This window comes from Rhamphochromis longiceps, linkage group LG19 (assembly GCF_057381845.1).
Source record: "Rhamphochromis longiceps isolate RC_006_pf linkage group LG19, R_longiceps_female_GT1.1, whole genome shotgun sequence".
NCBI lineage: Eukaryota > Metazoa > Chordata > Actinopteri > Cichliformes > Cichlidae > Rhamphochromis > Rhamphochromis longiceps.
The window spans coordinates 9842722-9858422 of NC_140575.1; the positions used below are offsets into that span (position 1 = coordinate 9842722).

General features: G+C 43.3%; 1 protein-coding gene across 5 annotated transcripts in view; it reads right to left on the reverse strand.

Moving 5' to 3' along the window:
• Positions 1-366: 366 nt before the first annotated feature.
• Positions 367-15701, reverse strand: part of rab11fip5a (RAB11 family interacting protein 5a (class I)) — a 29197-nt gene continuing 13862 nt past the window's right edge. Inside the window, exons 2-6 of one of the 5 annotated variants that reach the window (XM_085390897.1) lie at positions 14418-14929; positions 13370-13955; positions 6256-8202; positions 4722-4866; positions 367-3317 (exon numbers count right to left, since the gene is read on the reverse strand). In XM_085390897.1, coding sequence (XP_085247023.1) covers positions 3060-3317; positions 4722-4866; positions 6256-8202; positions 13370-13955; positions 14418-14929 — 3448 coding nt within the window. In that variant the 3' untranslated portion in view covers positions 367-3059. Of the gene's footprint in view, positions 3318-4721; positions 4867-6255; positions 8692-13369; positions 13956-14417; positions 14930-15701 lie in introns of all 5 variants that reach the window. The other 4 variants (XM_085390896.1, XM_085390895.1, XM_085390894.1 and 1 more) reach the window with 4 other exon arrangements.

Here is a 15701-nt window from a genome sequence, read left to right on the forward strand (position 1 = left end):
TTTCAGTGTTTTAAGAAGGTGGAACTAATAAAGGCATGACAAATGGGTGAAATCATGTATAATATGAGCCCAGTCACTGTCGGTGAAAGGTTCCCAAAAGACAGCGTTCAACATGACATAGCAAGATCACTTGTTTTAATATATCACATTTTATTCAGTTACTATTTTGAAGAATATGCTCAATCTAAAAGAGTCAAACTAGTTAAAGAACTACCTGAATGTCAGGAACATCTAGAACTCTGCTGTTTTAGCAGCTTGGAATTGGATGCAAAATTGTAAGAAAAAACCCAGAGTGAAAGATTCTGAGTTTTTTTAAACAATCAGTGGAAATATGGAAAGAAATAATTACCAGAAAACATACGGTGAGCAAGAAACACAAAATATTCTTTATTAAATATACAAAATTTGTGAAACAGAATTGCATCACGGATTGTAAACTTTCCAATCTTACATACTACCTCAAGCACATTCCACCAGCTACACAGTTGAGGAGAAAAATACAATCAGTCTAAACTGAAATGCAAAAAAAACCAAAAAACAAAACAAAACCTCTGTAAAATGGAAGACGTGAAAGAGGATGTGCCGAGTCACACGTAATGTGCAGTCTCTACAGTCATCTATGCAACTCGATTTCGCAATCGCACAGCAGGACTGAGACGACGGGATAGGTCCGGATGCTTGTGTATGCTCGTGTATGCTTTGAGCTCACTGGCTAGTTATCTGTCGTGACGTTAAAAGTAGGCCGAGTGCTTAAATCACGGAGCGATTAGAAAGTGCAGTACGGTGTAAAGAAGATCTAACTATACCGATACCAGACAGACAGGTACAGTTTTATTCTGACAGTTAAGTAGTGCAAGAACATCCACAAATGCTGTTAAAAGTGGCATCCTATCAGAATACTTTATGGTGTATCACTCTGCTCCATAGATTAAGTTTCAAGGCTTCTTTTTAAATAAATATGTACACACTTTATTTTTGGCATTTCACAGGAAATCACTGTTTCTACTCATTTTCTATTGTTATGCATACATTGTACTTTTGTGCAGCAGTGACCTAAACAATATCAAAACAAAGCATTAGAAAAAACTGAGAGAACAGAAAAATATCAGTGAACAGATGGCTTTTCTTTCTCAAAACCTGCCTCGGGCCCCGACAAGTTCAAACGAAGTGCTCGATTCTCAATGAACACCAAAAAACAAAAATAAGGCAGCATTTGGCATTTCAATACGGCATATATGCTGTAGAACGCGGTATATATCCCTTTGTAACACCTGAAAGCTGTAGCGATATGTGTGCTTGAGCAGAAGCATATGTGACACCCAAGACACTGAGGGAGGGAAGTCAAGTACCAGCATGTCGCAGGCATCTTCTTCTTAACGTGGTGTCGAGAACGCACACGTGGGAAGGCAGAAGCATGAGATCAAATAGCTGGGATGGCTGATCCTGATACTGACTGGATACTGAGTGATACTGTCTTCACCTGATAACACCGTGACCCATGCTAGAATCAGTTAGCTTATGTGGCTGAGCATAACATGCCCAAAGAACAGAAAGAAGAAAAGAGGAAAAAAAAAAAGAGGACGGAACAAGCAAATAAATGGGTGAAAGAAAAAGAAGAAAACACCATTCACTTGCTGGCTAAGAACACTTTTGAACATTCAAAGGCTACAATCAGTTCCCAGTAATGTCCACGTGACAAAGGCTGAAATCTGCTCATTTGGTTTGTAGTTTCAAACACGAGTCAGAGCACTCGGTACTTATCAGGGAACATTAGTAGAGTCTTAATCCAAAACCAAACACGCACAGACACACACTCTGGAAATAGTGGCACGACTCAAACGTTGCAGAAAGCCATACCAAAAGAAACATATCAGTGGTTTTGCACATTTTTATCATGAATTTGCCTTTTTAGTTCACTTTGCATGATTTCTATTTGAAGATTTCTTCCTTCCTTCCAGATAGCCAGACTTTTGAGATCATTTCAATCAGGTCTCAACTTGCAGAGACTTGAAACTTTCCCTCTGTTGGAGGAAATGTTATGGTGCCTTTGTTATTTGTTAGCGGTGTTTCCATTGCGTACTGCAGCGGCTGCTGTTGGCGCTTCATTCTGACTCTATACACAGGGCCCAAAAAAGCCAAATCCAACATAAACTTTCACAAGTTTTACACATGAACTCCAGACAATGCAGGAGAAACTAGGTTAGGGGATTGCCCAGTGAACTGCTCAACACACAACAGGAGATACTGCTGCAAATACTCAATGTGGTTTTCCTTCAAATGTCAGGATTTTTAGTCTCTTTATGTCATTTTTGGCTTTTGAACTGGCAATTGAGCTAGCAACATCTCATTGCACTCCATAAAATGGCGACATTTTCTGAGCTACTATGACATGTAACAAGACAACAAAATGCTCACCCTGATCGATCGTGTCTTGAGAGGCTTTGATTTTCATGCCAAAAATAGCTGAAACAATGTCTGCCTTGAAAGAGGGGAATCAATCTACTACTTGACTGCATGCTGAAAAAAGGCCAACAACTGATGGACTAAATATGCAAAACCACCAGTATGTCTCTTCAGGTTGCTCTGCTCAAGCTACAAAGCTGCAACACTCACGAGGAAGTGTTGGTGTGGTTTCATCTCGAGTGAGGATATAGTCGGATAAACGTCATGTGGACTGAAACCCTACAATTTTCTCTCTTTTGTGATAAGGTGATAGAAGTGACAGGTGAGGTGAGAAGGAAAATTAATTGTTTTACAATCAAGATCCCAAAATTGAAGCATCTGGGTTTTTTAAACCCACCATCTGGCTTTGTGAACCTGAAAACAACCTGAGGACGCGCTACATTCATAAAACCACTCAGACCAAACCCTTCACCGAGGACGGGTTTCAGTACAGTAAAGCATGCCAGCTGGAAAACGTCGCCTCGACATCTCTCAGTGCCTAAATATTTGTATCAAAAAAGACAGCATAGCAGTGAAAAGACTAAAGAGCTGTTGTGGAGGTTAGAGTGAACAGATGCAACGTGAACTGCAAACCCTCTACCCCCCGCCTGAATTCGTCACTTGAATTTGGAGCGCACTTGCAGGAGGGTGGGCTTCTGCTCCATGATGCGCACCAGCAGTGTGTCAATGTAGTCCTCCAAATCTTTGACCTGCGGCTTCAGTTTCTTCAGCTCCGTCTCCCGCTTGGCCAGCAAAAGTTTCTGACGTTCATACTCCGCCTTCTGCCTCTCCAGCTCCGCCTCGCGTTGCACCAGCAGGTTGACCAGTTCGCTGTGGGTCAGGTGGTAGTATGACCCCGCTCCTTCTGTCAGTGACTTAAGACAAAAAGGGAAAAAAAAGGACAAGAAAGAAATATTAATTTAACAGGTACAGCCTTGTGTCTTTTCATTGCACTCATTACAGAATGAGATTCAGGCGTTACATAGCTACCTTGTAGAAAGGAAGTCAAGCTTCCTGGAGATTTCAAAACAAGTTTCTCAAGGTTCAACTACAGGCCCTGCTTTTTCCCCCCCTATTTTTATAAAGAATATTGCGAAGGACATGCCTGTTCCTGAACTGCACCTTTATACAGATGATATAATACCCTACTCAGTTAGCTCTTCTCTAAGTCAGGCCATTTAGGAGATCCAGACTGCTTTTGAACTGCTGCAGCCATCATTGCCTGGTTTGAAGTTGCTTCTTAATACTAAGGAAACAAAACCTATGCTGTTCACTCCCAGATCTCGACAGTGGCTAGGACTATACTGCCTCACAGCAAGAAGGTCCTGCGTTTGAATCCACTTATTGGTTGGGGCGCTTCCGTGTTCAGGTTCTCCTTGAGGTTTTTCTCTGAGTGCTAGGGCTTCCTCCCACACTCCAAAGACATCCTGGTTATTCTAAGCTGCCTGTAAATGTGAATGGGAGCATGAAAGCCTTTTTTCTGTCTGTTAGCCCTTTTCATAGACACTCCACCCCTACCCCCGTCTCCCAACCTTAAACTGGATTAGTGGAAAAAAAACAAAACAAAACAGATGGACAGACTAATGAAATATCCCAGATCTCAAATAATCTCGGTATTCATACGCTAGGAGAAGACTTAGTGTAAAAAGGGTAATCCTACAAATACACATGTGTCTTGCTGGATGATAGACTTTTCTTTAACATCATATTGTGTACACACTGGTTTTTCTATTATCAGAATAGGGCCTTTTTTAAATTTAGCACTCAGGAAAACACTCGGACATAATATGTTTTTAAAGGTTTTCATTATGATTCTATTATTTGTTCTAGACTTCGTGTATCACAGTTATTTGTATTTCATATCAAATTCATTGTCCAGTACACATTCCCATGTATTTTGTGGTCTAGACAACGTCACTGGTATAACTATATTAACAAATCCGTACTGAATAAGCACCCCCCTTTTTATCTCTTTATTTACTTAACATTACAAAAAGCTACTATGATCTTCACTACTTTAAATATCTCCTCATTAGGGCACTGAGTTTTTTGCTGTTATGTGTTTTTAAGGTAGTAGGACCTGGTTCTCTTATTTTGCACTGTGTTCATGGAATAACTTTCAGAGGACACTAAAGCTGAATGCGTTTGTCTCGCTGGGAGAGCTCAGAACTCTTATAAAATCTTCTGTTACTACAAAGTACAATTCTTATAACGTAAGCCATTTTATTTTATGTTAGTAGCTTATTTCAATTTTTTTCGATTTTTTTCAAACACTGTACCTTCTTCCTTTCGCCCTCCTGCTCCGTCAGCTGGCTGCTCCTTCCGTGGTGGATGGTGGACTTTAGCTTCTCCAGGCCTGTGGCCAGCACTGACCGCTTCTCCTCAGCCTGCATGGCAGTGGGCAGGGGCTTCACTGGGTGGGGGCTGGATGTGACAAGACATACACACAGTCACGCCACCACACTTGATACAACACCGCACTCTGACTCTTATATTTTATATGAAGTTTTTTTTCAGTTGAGGTTAGGTGAAAAACCCGGTTGCCATACTGGAGTTCCACAACTCTTGGATATATTTAACTTAAAAAAAAGCCAACTATGCTTCAACAATATACATCAGGACTATTTCTGCATGTGAAATGATGATCGCAGCTACATTAATAATAACCCAGGATTCTACAATATAAGTGTAATACTGGATTCTAGCACTTCAGCCCCAAACATCTTCTTAATAAACTAATGCAAGAAACCCAATCAGTCCGTAGCTTAAAAAAAAGGACTCACATCAGCCACATGGTGGCTGTGAGGAGCTATAGGCTGACAATAGTGCATTTTACTACTGTAACGAACAGAGACAAGAAAACCGTCTTGCTGCTTTGTTACACTGATTTGCATGCAGGGCAACAAACAGCCAAAAACTAGCCCTCTATTTGAGTCAGCTTAAAGGATCTTCTGAAACTCTACAGTTGACCTGCATTCATAGGAAATCTGAGTCGACTTGCTGAACTTTCATGCTCTCAATCAGCAACAAATCTTTCTTTATTCCAGGTATTGCAGGTTAAGCTGTTATTTAAACGCAACAGATTGGCCTGTGGACCTCCAGGGTGACATCAGGTGCTTAAGGACTCCTTGCTTTAAGTGATTAAGACCAGAGGAGGTTAGACAGGTGTAAGATGTCTTATTAAAAGAAGTAATGGTGAAAATTGAAAAGACCTTAAAAACCGAGAGACTTAATTGCATGCACTGGTGCAATCAATCATGTAGAATTGTATTAAATATGTTATTACCCGGAGGTGGAAAGGAAATGCTACCAGTGACAAAACAACACCTTTTGTGTCTTGCAAAAAAAAGCCTGTTTTTTGCTTGAGATTTTGGCAAATGAGGATGGCTGTGTGAGAACTCTAGCTGGCCCTGTGGGGAAAGGGGAGGTATGTGAGTGTTTGTGTGCGTTGTGCGTGTGAGTGTGTGTATTCGAAAGGGAGTTGGAGGTGTGTGGTAGGAAATGGGGCAAAATAATAACTGCTAATTGGCCTGAGGCTTTTTTTCCCCTCCCGTTACCACAGCCAGGACACATGAAAGACACCTACAGAAGAGTTTTGTTAACACCAATGTTGTTGTGTGTGTGTTTTAACAAAGTGAAGCAAAAAGGGAAGATCACACCACAGGGATGAGACAGGATGTGCAGTTGGCGCAGAAGAAAAGCAGGCGGAAGCAGAGCGCCAGAAGGAGACCAAAGAGATGACAGGATAGAAATTTCTGCAAGTAGTCCTTCCTCTTCACCTCGTCACCAAGCACTGAGCATGTGCAACCTCACCTGTTCTGCTGACTGGCTGCCTGCTGCTGCTGCTGCTCTGCCTCCTGTTGCAGTGGCATTGGTGCTGTGGCTTGCGTTGAGCTGGGCGGTAACCTCGCTGAAGCGTTGGCAAAGGGAGAGAAGGCAGGAAGCGCTACAGGGGAGCAAATACTTTCAGGAGCAAGAGAAGGAGCAAAGGAAATCAGAGAGGGAAGGTCGGGGCCTGGCTGAGACGAGGTGGAACCCTGTACCCCGCCAGGATCACTACCAAAAGAGGGTAGGAGGAGCTCGTCGAAGGGAGTTGCCAGTGTGCCCTCAGACTGGGAGCGGTGTAGTGTAACATTCTGTGTAGGAGTGCATATCGAGGACGTAGCATCCGAGACCTCACCAGCACTCTTCAGATTACAGCTCATAAAAGAGTCCGGCTGTGCTGCAGGGAATGATTGCAAGTCTCCTATTGGGAAGGTTGGCTCAAGAGTCGTCGTCTTGTCCTGAGCAGCTTGGGGAGATGCTTCAGATTTGTCAGTTTCCCCGATTTCCCCATTAGATAACTTGGATGCATTTGTAGAATCCATTAAGCCCAACGCAGCATCTGCAGTTGTTTTAACATCCTTCAGCTGCATCGTCTCATTTGGCTCAGAGACGCTGGAACTTTTGGAGGAAGAGTGAGACACGCAGGTTTGGTAATCCTGTGAGTCAATACTGACATTCAGACTTTGGAGAAAGCTGCTGGAGCTCTGATCAGATATCCGTCTGTGCAACTGAGTGTCATCAAAGTCTTGGCTAGGACTGTTTGCAATCTGACTGATGTTGAGTAAATCACCAAGGCTGCTAAATGGCACATGAGAATTGGGGCTAACATCCTGGCCTGCTAAATGAGCCCTCTCAAAGGGTTCAACCAATGAAGCCTGCTTGACATCAGGGGAGGAGGTTGTGATGTGTAATGATGGTAGTGTGGAGGATCTTTCTTGATCTGGAGTTGCAGGATTCCTCACTTTTATATTATTGTCTTTAGAGCCATCATTTAAATCTTTAGAAAAATCCTCTATAGAGACCTTTAAATCATTTATGTTTCTTTCTTGCCCTACATTGTCCGACTGTGAAAAGATGATGGACTTTAGTTGTGGTTTAGAGAGTTCAGGCAACAAGTCAGGGTATACAATATTAGAATTGTTACGTGTTTCAGCATCTGCACCATCAGTTCCTATCTCCTCTGTGATTGATGGATGTGGATGCCCAAGTACTGTGGGCTGTGGTGCCAAAGACCCTGCTGAACCACTCAAGTCTACCTTTCCGCTATCCTTAGGCTCAATAACAGTTTGCTGAACAACATCAACTAAAGATAGATCATTTGACCTGTAAATAGTGTCATCTTCAGATTCTGAGCCCCTTTTATTTTTTACATCCGTTGACCCAAAGATGTTGCTTTCAGTGTCTTCAAATGAGGATGCAGAGACTTTATCAGAATAAGAGGAAACACATGACAGAAAATCCTCTTCTGCTGAACTGCCGAGACCTGAAGAACTAGGATCTGGAGAGCTGCTGCTGAGTTGTACAGACGGGGTGCGGCAAGGAGCTCGACTCATGTTCGTGTCGGGTATTTCACTGGTAGCGCTGGTGTCCTGATTAGTTTCAGAGCAAGTGTTCAGTTTCAGAGAGTTAGTGGAAGTATTTAAAGTTACATCATTGTGCTCAAAACTTCTGTGTTCTGGGATTGTTTCAAGGAATTGTGGGAAAGTGTTATGGTAATGCATGTTAGTGTTGGTCACTTGGCTGGCTAGCTGATGATAATGCAGTGCATCAGTCACATTTGTGTTTCGATCGGCTTTATTATTGCAGTGTTCCAGCAGATGGTCGCTGGGTGGTTTTTGCTGCGTTTTGCAGCCTGTGGAGAGATCCTCAGGAGACTGCAGCCTGCCAGCTGCAAATGCTTCAAAGGATTCGTCCCACTCTGAATCCGGTTCCACACTGCTAACAGACATAAAAGGGTTGGATGACTTCTTGAGTAACGGTTTCTTTCCTTCCACGAGAGTTAGAGGAAGTCCTCTCATCCCAGCTTTCGTGACCTCTGTGCTGCTTGCATCAGCATCAGTGATGGATTCCTCGGCAGCTGAGTTGCCGTGGGTGAGGACAGAGTTAGAGCTACTCGGCTGTGGAAAGAGTTGAGCTATAGGGGGCCGGGAACTGGAAAGATAGGGCAGAGGAGGCGGTGTAGGTTTAAGTTGCTGAGTGGTTATCATGTCTTCATAGAAAGGGTTGTGCTGGATTAGAGAAAAGAAAGGGTTGGATTGTGATATAGGGGGTGGTGAGGTCGGTGAGTGGCAGAAAGGGTTAGTATGGTGCAGGTTTGGAACCATGGAGGTATGCTCTACAAGGGGACCCAGAGGGTGGTGACTAGGTGGAAGAGGTGGTAAGTGGGGATCAGTGCTGGGTTCTAATTTAGGTGAGACCACCAGGCTGTGAAAGGAAGGCACACAGTCCTCTTGATTAGTTTGGATCATTCACACAGAATAACCGCACGCTGAAGAGGGCTTTTCTGTCTCAAATCACAATTTAAAGAACATACTTGTACAGAGTGCTCACATGAATCAAATCAGTCGAAGCTGCAGTCCCCTTTATTCTTTAAAACCACTACTAATTAGTGTATAAACTGAAGTGGAAGAGTTTGCACACACAATTTGAAGCCAGCAACACACATCAAAAAGCTGCAGCAAAGCAAACATAATGCCAAAAAACAAAAACATGAAAAAAAAAAAAAAACCATGACTCACTTTAAAAATAGTATTCTAGAAGTAGAGTTGCAAAGAGGTTGGTAATCACAACCTCTAACAGTGCATGATAGCATTAAGAAATTGAGAGAATCATATTGGGAATGTCCAACTGCTGTAATCATCTACTATAAAAATCTATAAAAACCTTTAAAAAAGCATGTTTGTTACCGTATTTTCCGCACTATAAGGTGCACTTAAAATCCTTTAATTTTCTTAAAAATCGGCAGTGTGCCTTATAATCCGGTGCGCCTTATGTATGGTAAGCTACCAAGCCGCACCGCTTGATGGATTGTCGGAGCATTATGGCTACCATAGTCAGGGAGCCTCGCGGAGTAATCTGGGTCCAAAGATCCGTTTACTTCAGGTTCTATAGTCAAACAAACACTGAGGCACACCGAGAGTTAAAAACTGCCTAAATTCTTTCATCTTTAATAAAATGATCAGCGTTGCTGCTTTACCAGGTGTAACAATTAAGTTTAACATCCTGGCATCCATGAAAACAGGATTTATTAAATTTAACAGGGTTAGAAGTTAGCAGAATGTTAGCAGGAAGTTAGCTCACTCCTTTTGCTTACCTAAACATGATATACCATTTTCTGACTGAGAGATTTCTGGAAAAAAATGTAAACTATCACTCTGCTCTGCTCTGCTATCACTTGCAACATAAATAAAGATAGAAAACTAAACAGCAGTGACGTTTGTAGGGTTACTGAAGTTGGGCTAGCTGGTATATAATGCTGTGCTACGTGATCGCTAGCGACACAGCTATTTTAGCATAACATAAACACTGGAGGATGAATGCTAACCTTTTTCCACTCGATAAAAGTTAGTGTGTTTTTGACAAATGCAATCGCATGGAAAGATGGTGTAAACGGACCAAACTTCAGTCAGGAGAACGACTGAGATAATCTATCCACAATACGAGGTTAGTCATTAATGTAAGATAAGATAACCTTTAGTCCCACACGTGGGAAATTTGTTTTGTTACAGCAGTGGACAGTGCAAAGTTACATAGCAAACATTATAAGGCGTTTAATGCGCCTTATAATCCGGTGTGCCTTATGGTCCGAAAAATACGGTAAGTAAGACCTTCAGTTCCAGGTACACTTCATTGAAGACTTTAATTGAAAAAGCTGAATTAAAAAACAGATATTACTTTTTAATTGTTGACATCAGTCATATGCATGCACGTGTCTTCACGTCTTCCATCCAAAACACTTTGCATCTAAAACATTAATGGCCGTCTCTTCTCTGTTTTCATTGGCCCTTCATGTAATAATTTGCGAGAAACGTTGACGCAGCTAGGCGTAGTCATTGCTTAGCGCTAACTGCACCAACTTGGCACCTTTCTCAACTCCAGTATCTAAAAGCATGTGGGTGCGTAGGCTGAGAAAATGTATAGTTACAGAGGCAGCAGAAAGGCCCTGTGTGTACTATGGTCCAGAATAGCTGACCCCTTACTTCTACGAGCAGGTGCTTATCTGGCCAATATTTTGTTTACACTCTGTGTATGAAAATATTACGACATCGACTTATTTTTTTCCCCCCCCACCTTGGTTAAGTAAATTGATTTAAAAAATTTAAATCATGAGTTTTGGGAGACCTGAATGAAAGATTAATAATGTATTTACTACTATTTACCACCGACAGCAGTGCAGAAAGTGCAGTAAGGCCTGTGACACCCCCAAAATAAATTACCCACTTAAATACAGTGGGGCAAAAAAGTATTTAGTCAGCCACCGATTGTGCAAGTTCCCCCACTTAAAATGATGACAGAGGTCAGTAATTTGCACCAGAGGTACACTTCAACTGTGAGAGACAGAATGTGAAAAAAAAAAAAATCCATGAATCCACATGGTAGGATTTGTAAAGAATTTATTCGTAAATTAGGGTGGAAAATAAGTATTTGGTCACCTCAAACAAGGAAAATCTCTGGCTCTCACAGACCTGTAACGTCTTCTGTAAGAAGCTTTTCTGTCCCCCACTCGTTACCTGTATGAATGGCACCTGTTTGAACTCATCATCTGTATAAAAGACACCTGTCCACAGCCTCAAACAGTCAGACTCCAAACTCCGCCATGGCCAAGACCAAAGAGCTTTCGAAGGACACCAGGAAAAGTATTGTAGACCCGCACCAGACTGGGAAGAGTGAATCTACAATAGGCAAGCAGCTTGGTGTGAAAAAAATCAACTGTGGGAGCAATCATCAGAAAATGGAAGACATACAAGACCACTGATAATCTCCCTCGATCTGGGGCTCCACGCAAGATCTCATCCCGTGGGGTCAAAATGATCATGAGAACGGTGAGCAAAGATCCCAGAACCACACGGGGGGACCTGGTGAATGACCTGCAGAGAGCTGGGACCAAAGTAACAAAGGTCACCATCAGTAACACACTACAACGGCAGGGAATCAAATCCCGCAGTGCCAGACGTGTTCCGCTGCTGAAGCCAGTGCATGTCCAGGCCCGTCTGAAGTTTGCCAGAGAGCACATGGATGATACAGCAGAGGATTGGGAGAATGTCATGTGGTCAGATGAAACCAAAGTAGAACTTTTTGGTATAAACTCAACTCGTCGTGTTTGGAGGAAGAAGAATACTGAGTTGCATCCCAAGAACACCATACCTACTGTGAAGCATGGGGGTGGAAACATCATGCTATGGGGCTGTTTTTCTGCCAAGGGGACAGGACGACTGATCCGTGTTAAGGACAGAATGAATGGGGCCATGTATCGTGAGATTTTGAGCCAAAACCTCCTTCCATCAGTGAGAACTTTGAAGATGAAACGAGGCTGGGTCTTCCAACATGACAATGATCCAAAACACACCGCCCGGGCAACAAAGGAGTGGCTCCGTAAGAAGCATTTGAAAGTCCTGGAGTGGCCTAGCCAGTCTCCAGACCTCAACCCCATAGAAAATCTGTGGCGGGAGTTGAAAGTCCGTGTTGCTCGGCGACAGCCCCAAAACATCACTGCTCTCGAGAAGATCTGCATGGAGGAATGGGCCAAAATACCAGCTACTGTGTGTGCAAACCTGGTAAAGACCTATAGTAAACGTTTGACCTCTGTTATTGCCAACAAAGGTTATGTTACAAAGTATTGAGTTGTATTTTTGTTATTGACCAAATACTTATTTTCCACCCTGATTTACGAATAAATTCTTTACAAATCCTACCATGTGGATTCATGGATTTTTTTTTTCACATTCTGTCTCTCACAGTTGAAGTGTACCTCTGGTGCAAATTACTGACCTCTGTCATCATTTTAGGTGGGGGAACTTGCACAATCGGTGGCTGACTAAATACTTTTTTGCCCCACTGTATGCACTTGTGTTAGAAGTGGATATAAAATAAGACGAGGTTTTCTTCCCCCACTTTCTCCCTGCCCATAAACACACACACACAACCTGTAATAGAAGAATGATTTCTTTTTCCCAGCTCACATCATCATCTTTCCAATGAAATGAACATTATTACTGAAGCATATTACAGCGTGCACAAGGTTGAAAGTTGACAGAGCTAATTTCACAAGAGCAGCTCTCCTCCTCCATCTGCACTGCAGATACCTGCTGTAACCAGAGACTGAAACCAGGAGGGATATGTGCAAAGCTGGAAGCAATTTCTAGCTGTGATGCTGGTGCACAGGAAGTAAACATCTACGCCGTCATTTAACCCTCCTGAGAATGGGTTTAAGTTACGCTTTTGCTGCACTGTGAGCGTCATCGGTTTAAGCAAATAGTGGTAGACAACAGATATCGTGCAATGTCACGCCAAATGAGGTGCTCCACAGGAAATTGAGTGCTAATTTAGAGCCAGGAAGGAAGTCTGTTTCACTGCTACTCAAAACTGTTTGTCAAAACCTGTCACTGCTAGCCTCTGTCGTAGCTTGGTTGCCATGTCTGGTGGCAGTGGCCTGTACTCACTGGCTGTATCTGGCAACCTGCACTAGAGAGGCTAGAGAAAATTTTGTGCAGAGATTCATTTAGAAATTCATTTCAAGATCATTGATCTTGAAATAAAATGCACATTTAAAGATTTTATCTAGTAATACTAGGGTAACACCGCTATAACACTTTCTGTTACTCGAACACGCATTTGCATTCTGCTCTGCTGCCAAAATATCATCTTACACATCAAAAACATTCTTTGATGCCCTTATGATTGCTAAAGTAAGATAAAACGTATACGGGTCACATGCAATTACGCACCTCACTTTGTGAGTAATGATACTGGAAGTCTAAATGTGCAGGTACAAACTCTCAGCAGGCACTTTGTTTTTGGTTGCTTTTGACCTTCATTCAAATAATATTTGCACCAAAGGTTTAAACTGGTCGGACGTCTTCTCTGTGATCAGTGTGTATCTCACCTGGGTTTGCTCTGCGAGTCCTTTGATCCAAACCATCCCCTTTGTTTCTCGTCAGTTGCAGCATGGGCCCGCTCGCACTCATCCTTGGGCTGACTCTGTCCCTTCCCCGCATGAGAGAAAAAGTTCCTCCTCTGCTTTTTCCCCTGGAGGTCCCCCGCCTCCACTGTGGAAGCAAAGGACCATGACGTGGCTTCTGTCGGAGCAGCCTGTCCCAGGCGCTCCTCGTTTTCACCCAGCATCGGGCCGCTTTTCTCCAGAGCCGCAGCTATGGCTGCTTTTTCCTCCTCGCCGGGCTTGTCAAAGGACCAGCGGCGCCCATCTCCCACACCACCTTTAGGGAGATCTATGGAGGCCTGCTGACTGAGGTTCTGTAGAGACACGGAGAGAGGCATAGACTTCTGCAACAGTCCCAGGCCTAAAGAACCTGCAGGTTTTCCTGAGCCTGGGGCCTGGGGCTGCACGTTGTAAGAATGGCTTCCGTTGATGCAAACAGTGGGCTGAGGCACTGCAATGGTGATCTCACCGGCCTCATCACCAAACTCGCATTTGAGAGACGAAGACTTGGGCGACGTGTTTGCTGTGTGCTCTGCAAATCGTGGCGAGGAGGAGGGAATGGAAGAAAATTGAGAACAGAGGAAAACATATGACTTTACTCGATTAAACTTCAGCTGGTAAAGCCTTCTTGACATTTTCCTGACAATGTCTTTCAAAACAGAGCTGATCAGTGTTTCTGGCAGACAAAGGTGTCAATGAAAATTTACCCACGATTGCAGAATCTTTTCTAGAAACTGTGCTTCGTAGTGCAGCTTTTTAAACCCTGCTCTCAGTGTAGATGAGATTTCAGGGAGCACAACTATCAAGAAATAGAACTTCCACATGTATAACTTTAACTTAAAGTCTGTGACATTTACAGAATAACCTCGAAAACTCTTGCTAACAAATATTTCTGTTCCTTTGGTTGAAACACAACAGCTAACAAATCCATGTTCTAGACATTATCATACAAGAAGAATATTTCACTTTGATACTAAAGTGACAACAAGCTCACCTGGGCTGTTATCTGCTGTCAGGTTGCTGCTGTTACTGGGCGAGTTAGAGAGATCGGACACCACCACGCTGATACCGGCCGTGGGACTGAGGCTCCCACCCCGTGACGATGACTCGCTGCTCTCCGAGCCCAGGGACGTGCTGGACCGAGTGTCGGACGATTTTCGCAACTTTCCCCTCAAAAAGAAAGTTCTCATCTTGCTCCTCCGGACCTCGCCCCCTTCGTCGTCCTCATAATCCTCCTCTCCGCCTCCGTCGCTAGGAAGTCTTTGGCGCATGCGGTACAAAGAGCCATACCCACTCGGCAGGACGGCCGAAGAGGAGTCCTCGTCGCTGGATCTCCTCTTGCCTTTCATGCGCTCCTTCAGCTTGCCGAAGGTGGAGGCGCTTTTATCTTTGATGACAAGGTCGTACATGCTAGCTGTCAGGTTGTCGCGGGTGAACTGGATGGTGACTTGAATGTCTCCCCGTTCCTTCTCCTTCTTCCCTGTCTTCGAGTTGAGCCTGTACCACCTGCAACAGAAAAGAATCCATTTGCATGATTAACACACAAACACTATCACTCTCCAGTGAAAAGGCGTGTGAAAAGAAGTGAAAAGAAGCTGTATTATAGCATATTCAAATGTGCTGCTTTTCACTAGTTCATATCATCTTAAAGTATGTGTGTTCTGACTATCAGCAAAGGCTTATTTTTTATAGCTTCATGTTATTTGATACTTAAACTGGGCTTCTGTGCGTGCCCGGAAAAGAGCTGCAGAGTGCGAGGAACTATTTTGTGCACCTGTGGTTCCAGGTGCTCGTCACGGATCTGACAGCTGACCAAATCCAGAACAACCTCCTGAGAAAATATATTATGCATCATATTGAAAAATGCACAGGTGCATCTTTTTCCGCTGTCAATAAAAATCCAAACACAGAGCTGAAATGTTCTGGTGTTGATTACTCTTCTTACTATAGTAACAACAACTCAAAGTGCTTTTGTGACGAATCACATTAACAATTAGTTCGCCGCTGCGTGCAGCCATGAAGCAGTGTGAATGACTGTATTGTGATCATGAATGGGGCTAATCTGTCCTCGCACAGGGTAACAGGGTGTGCGAGTGTCTGCAACCTACTAATACCAAACAGCTGTGCGTCCTGACATACCACAATACCCTGCGGGAGGCCCCTTGTTTTTGTTGTCAGGGCCGGTAAGCAAGAACAATGAAGTAAAACAATGCTCACTTCTGATGTAACACTCAGCGCCCCACATGAATATGAAGGCCTGAAAAGTGTGTGGAACGGT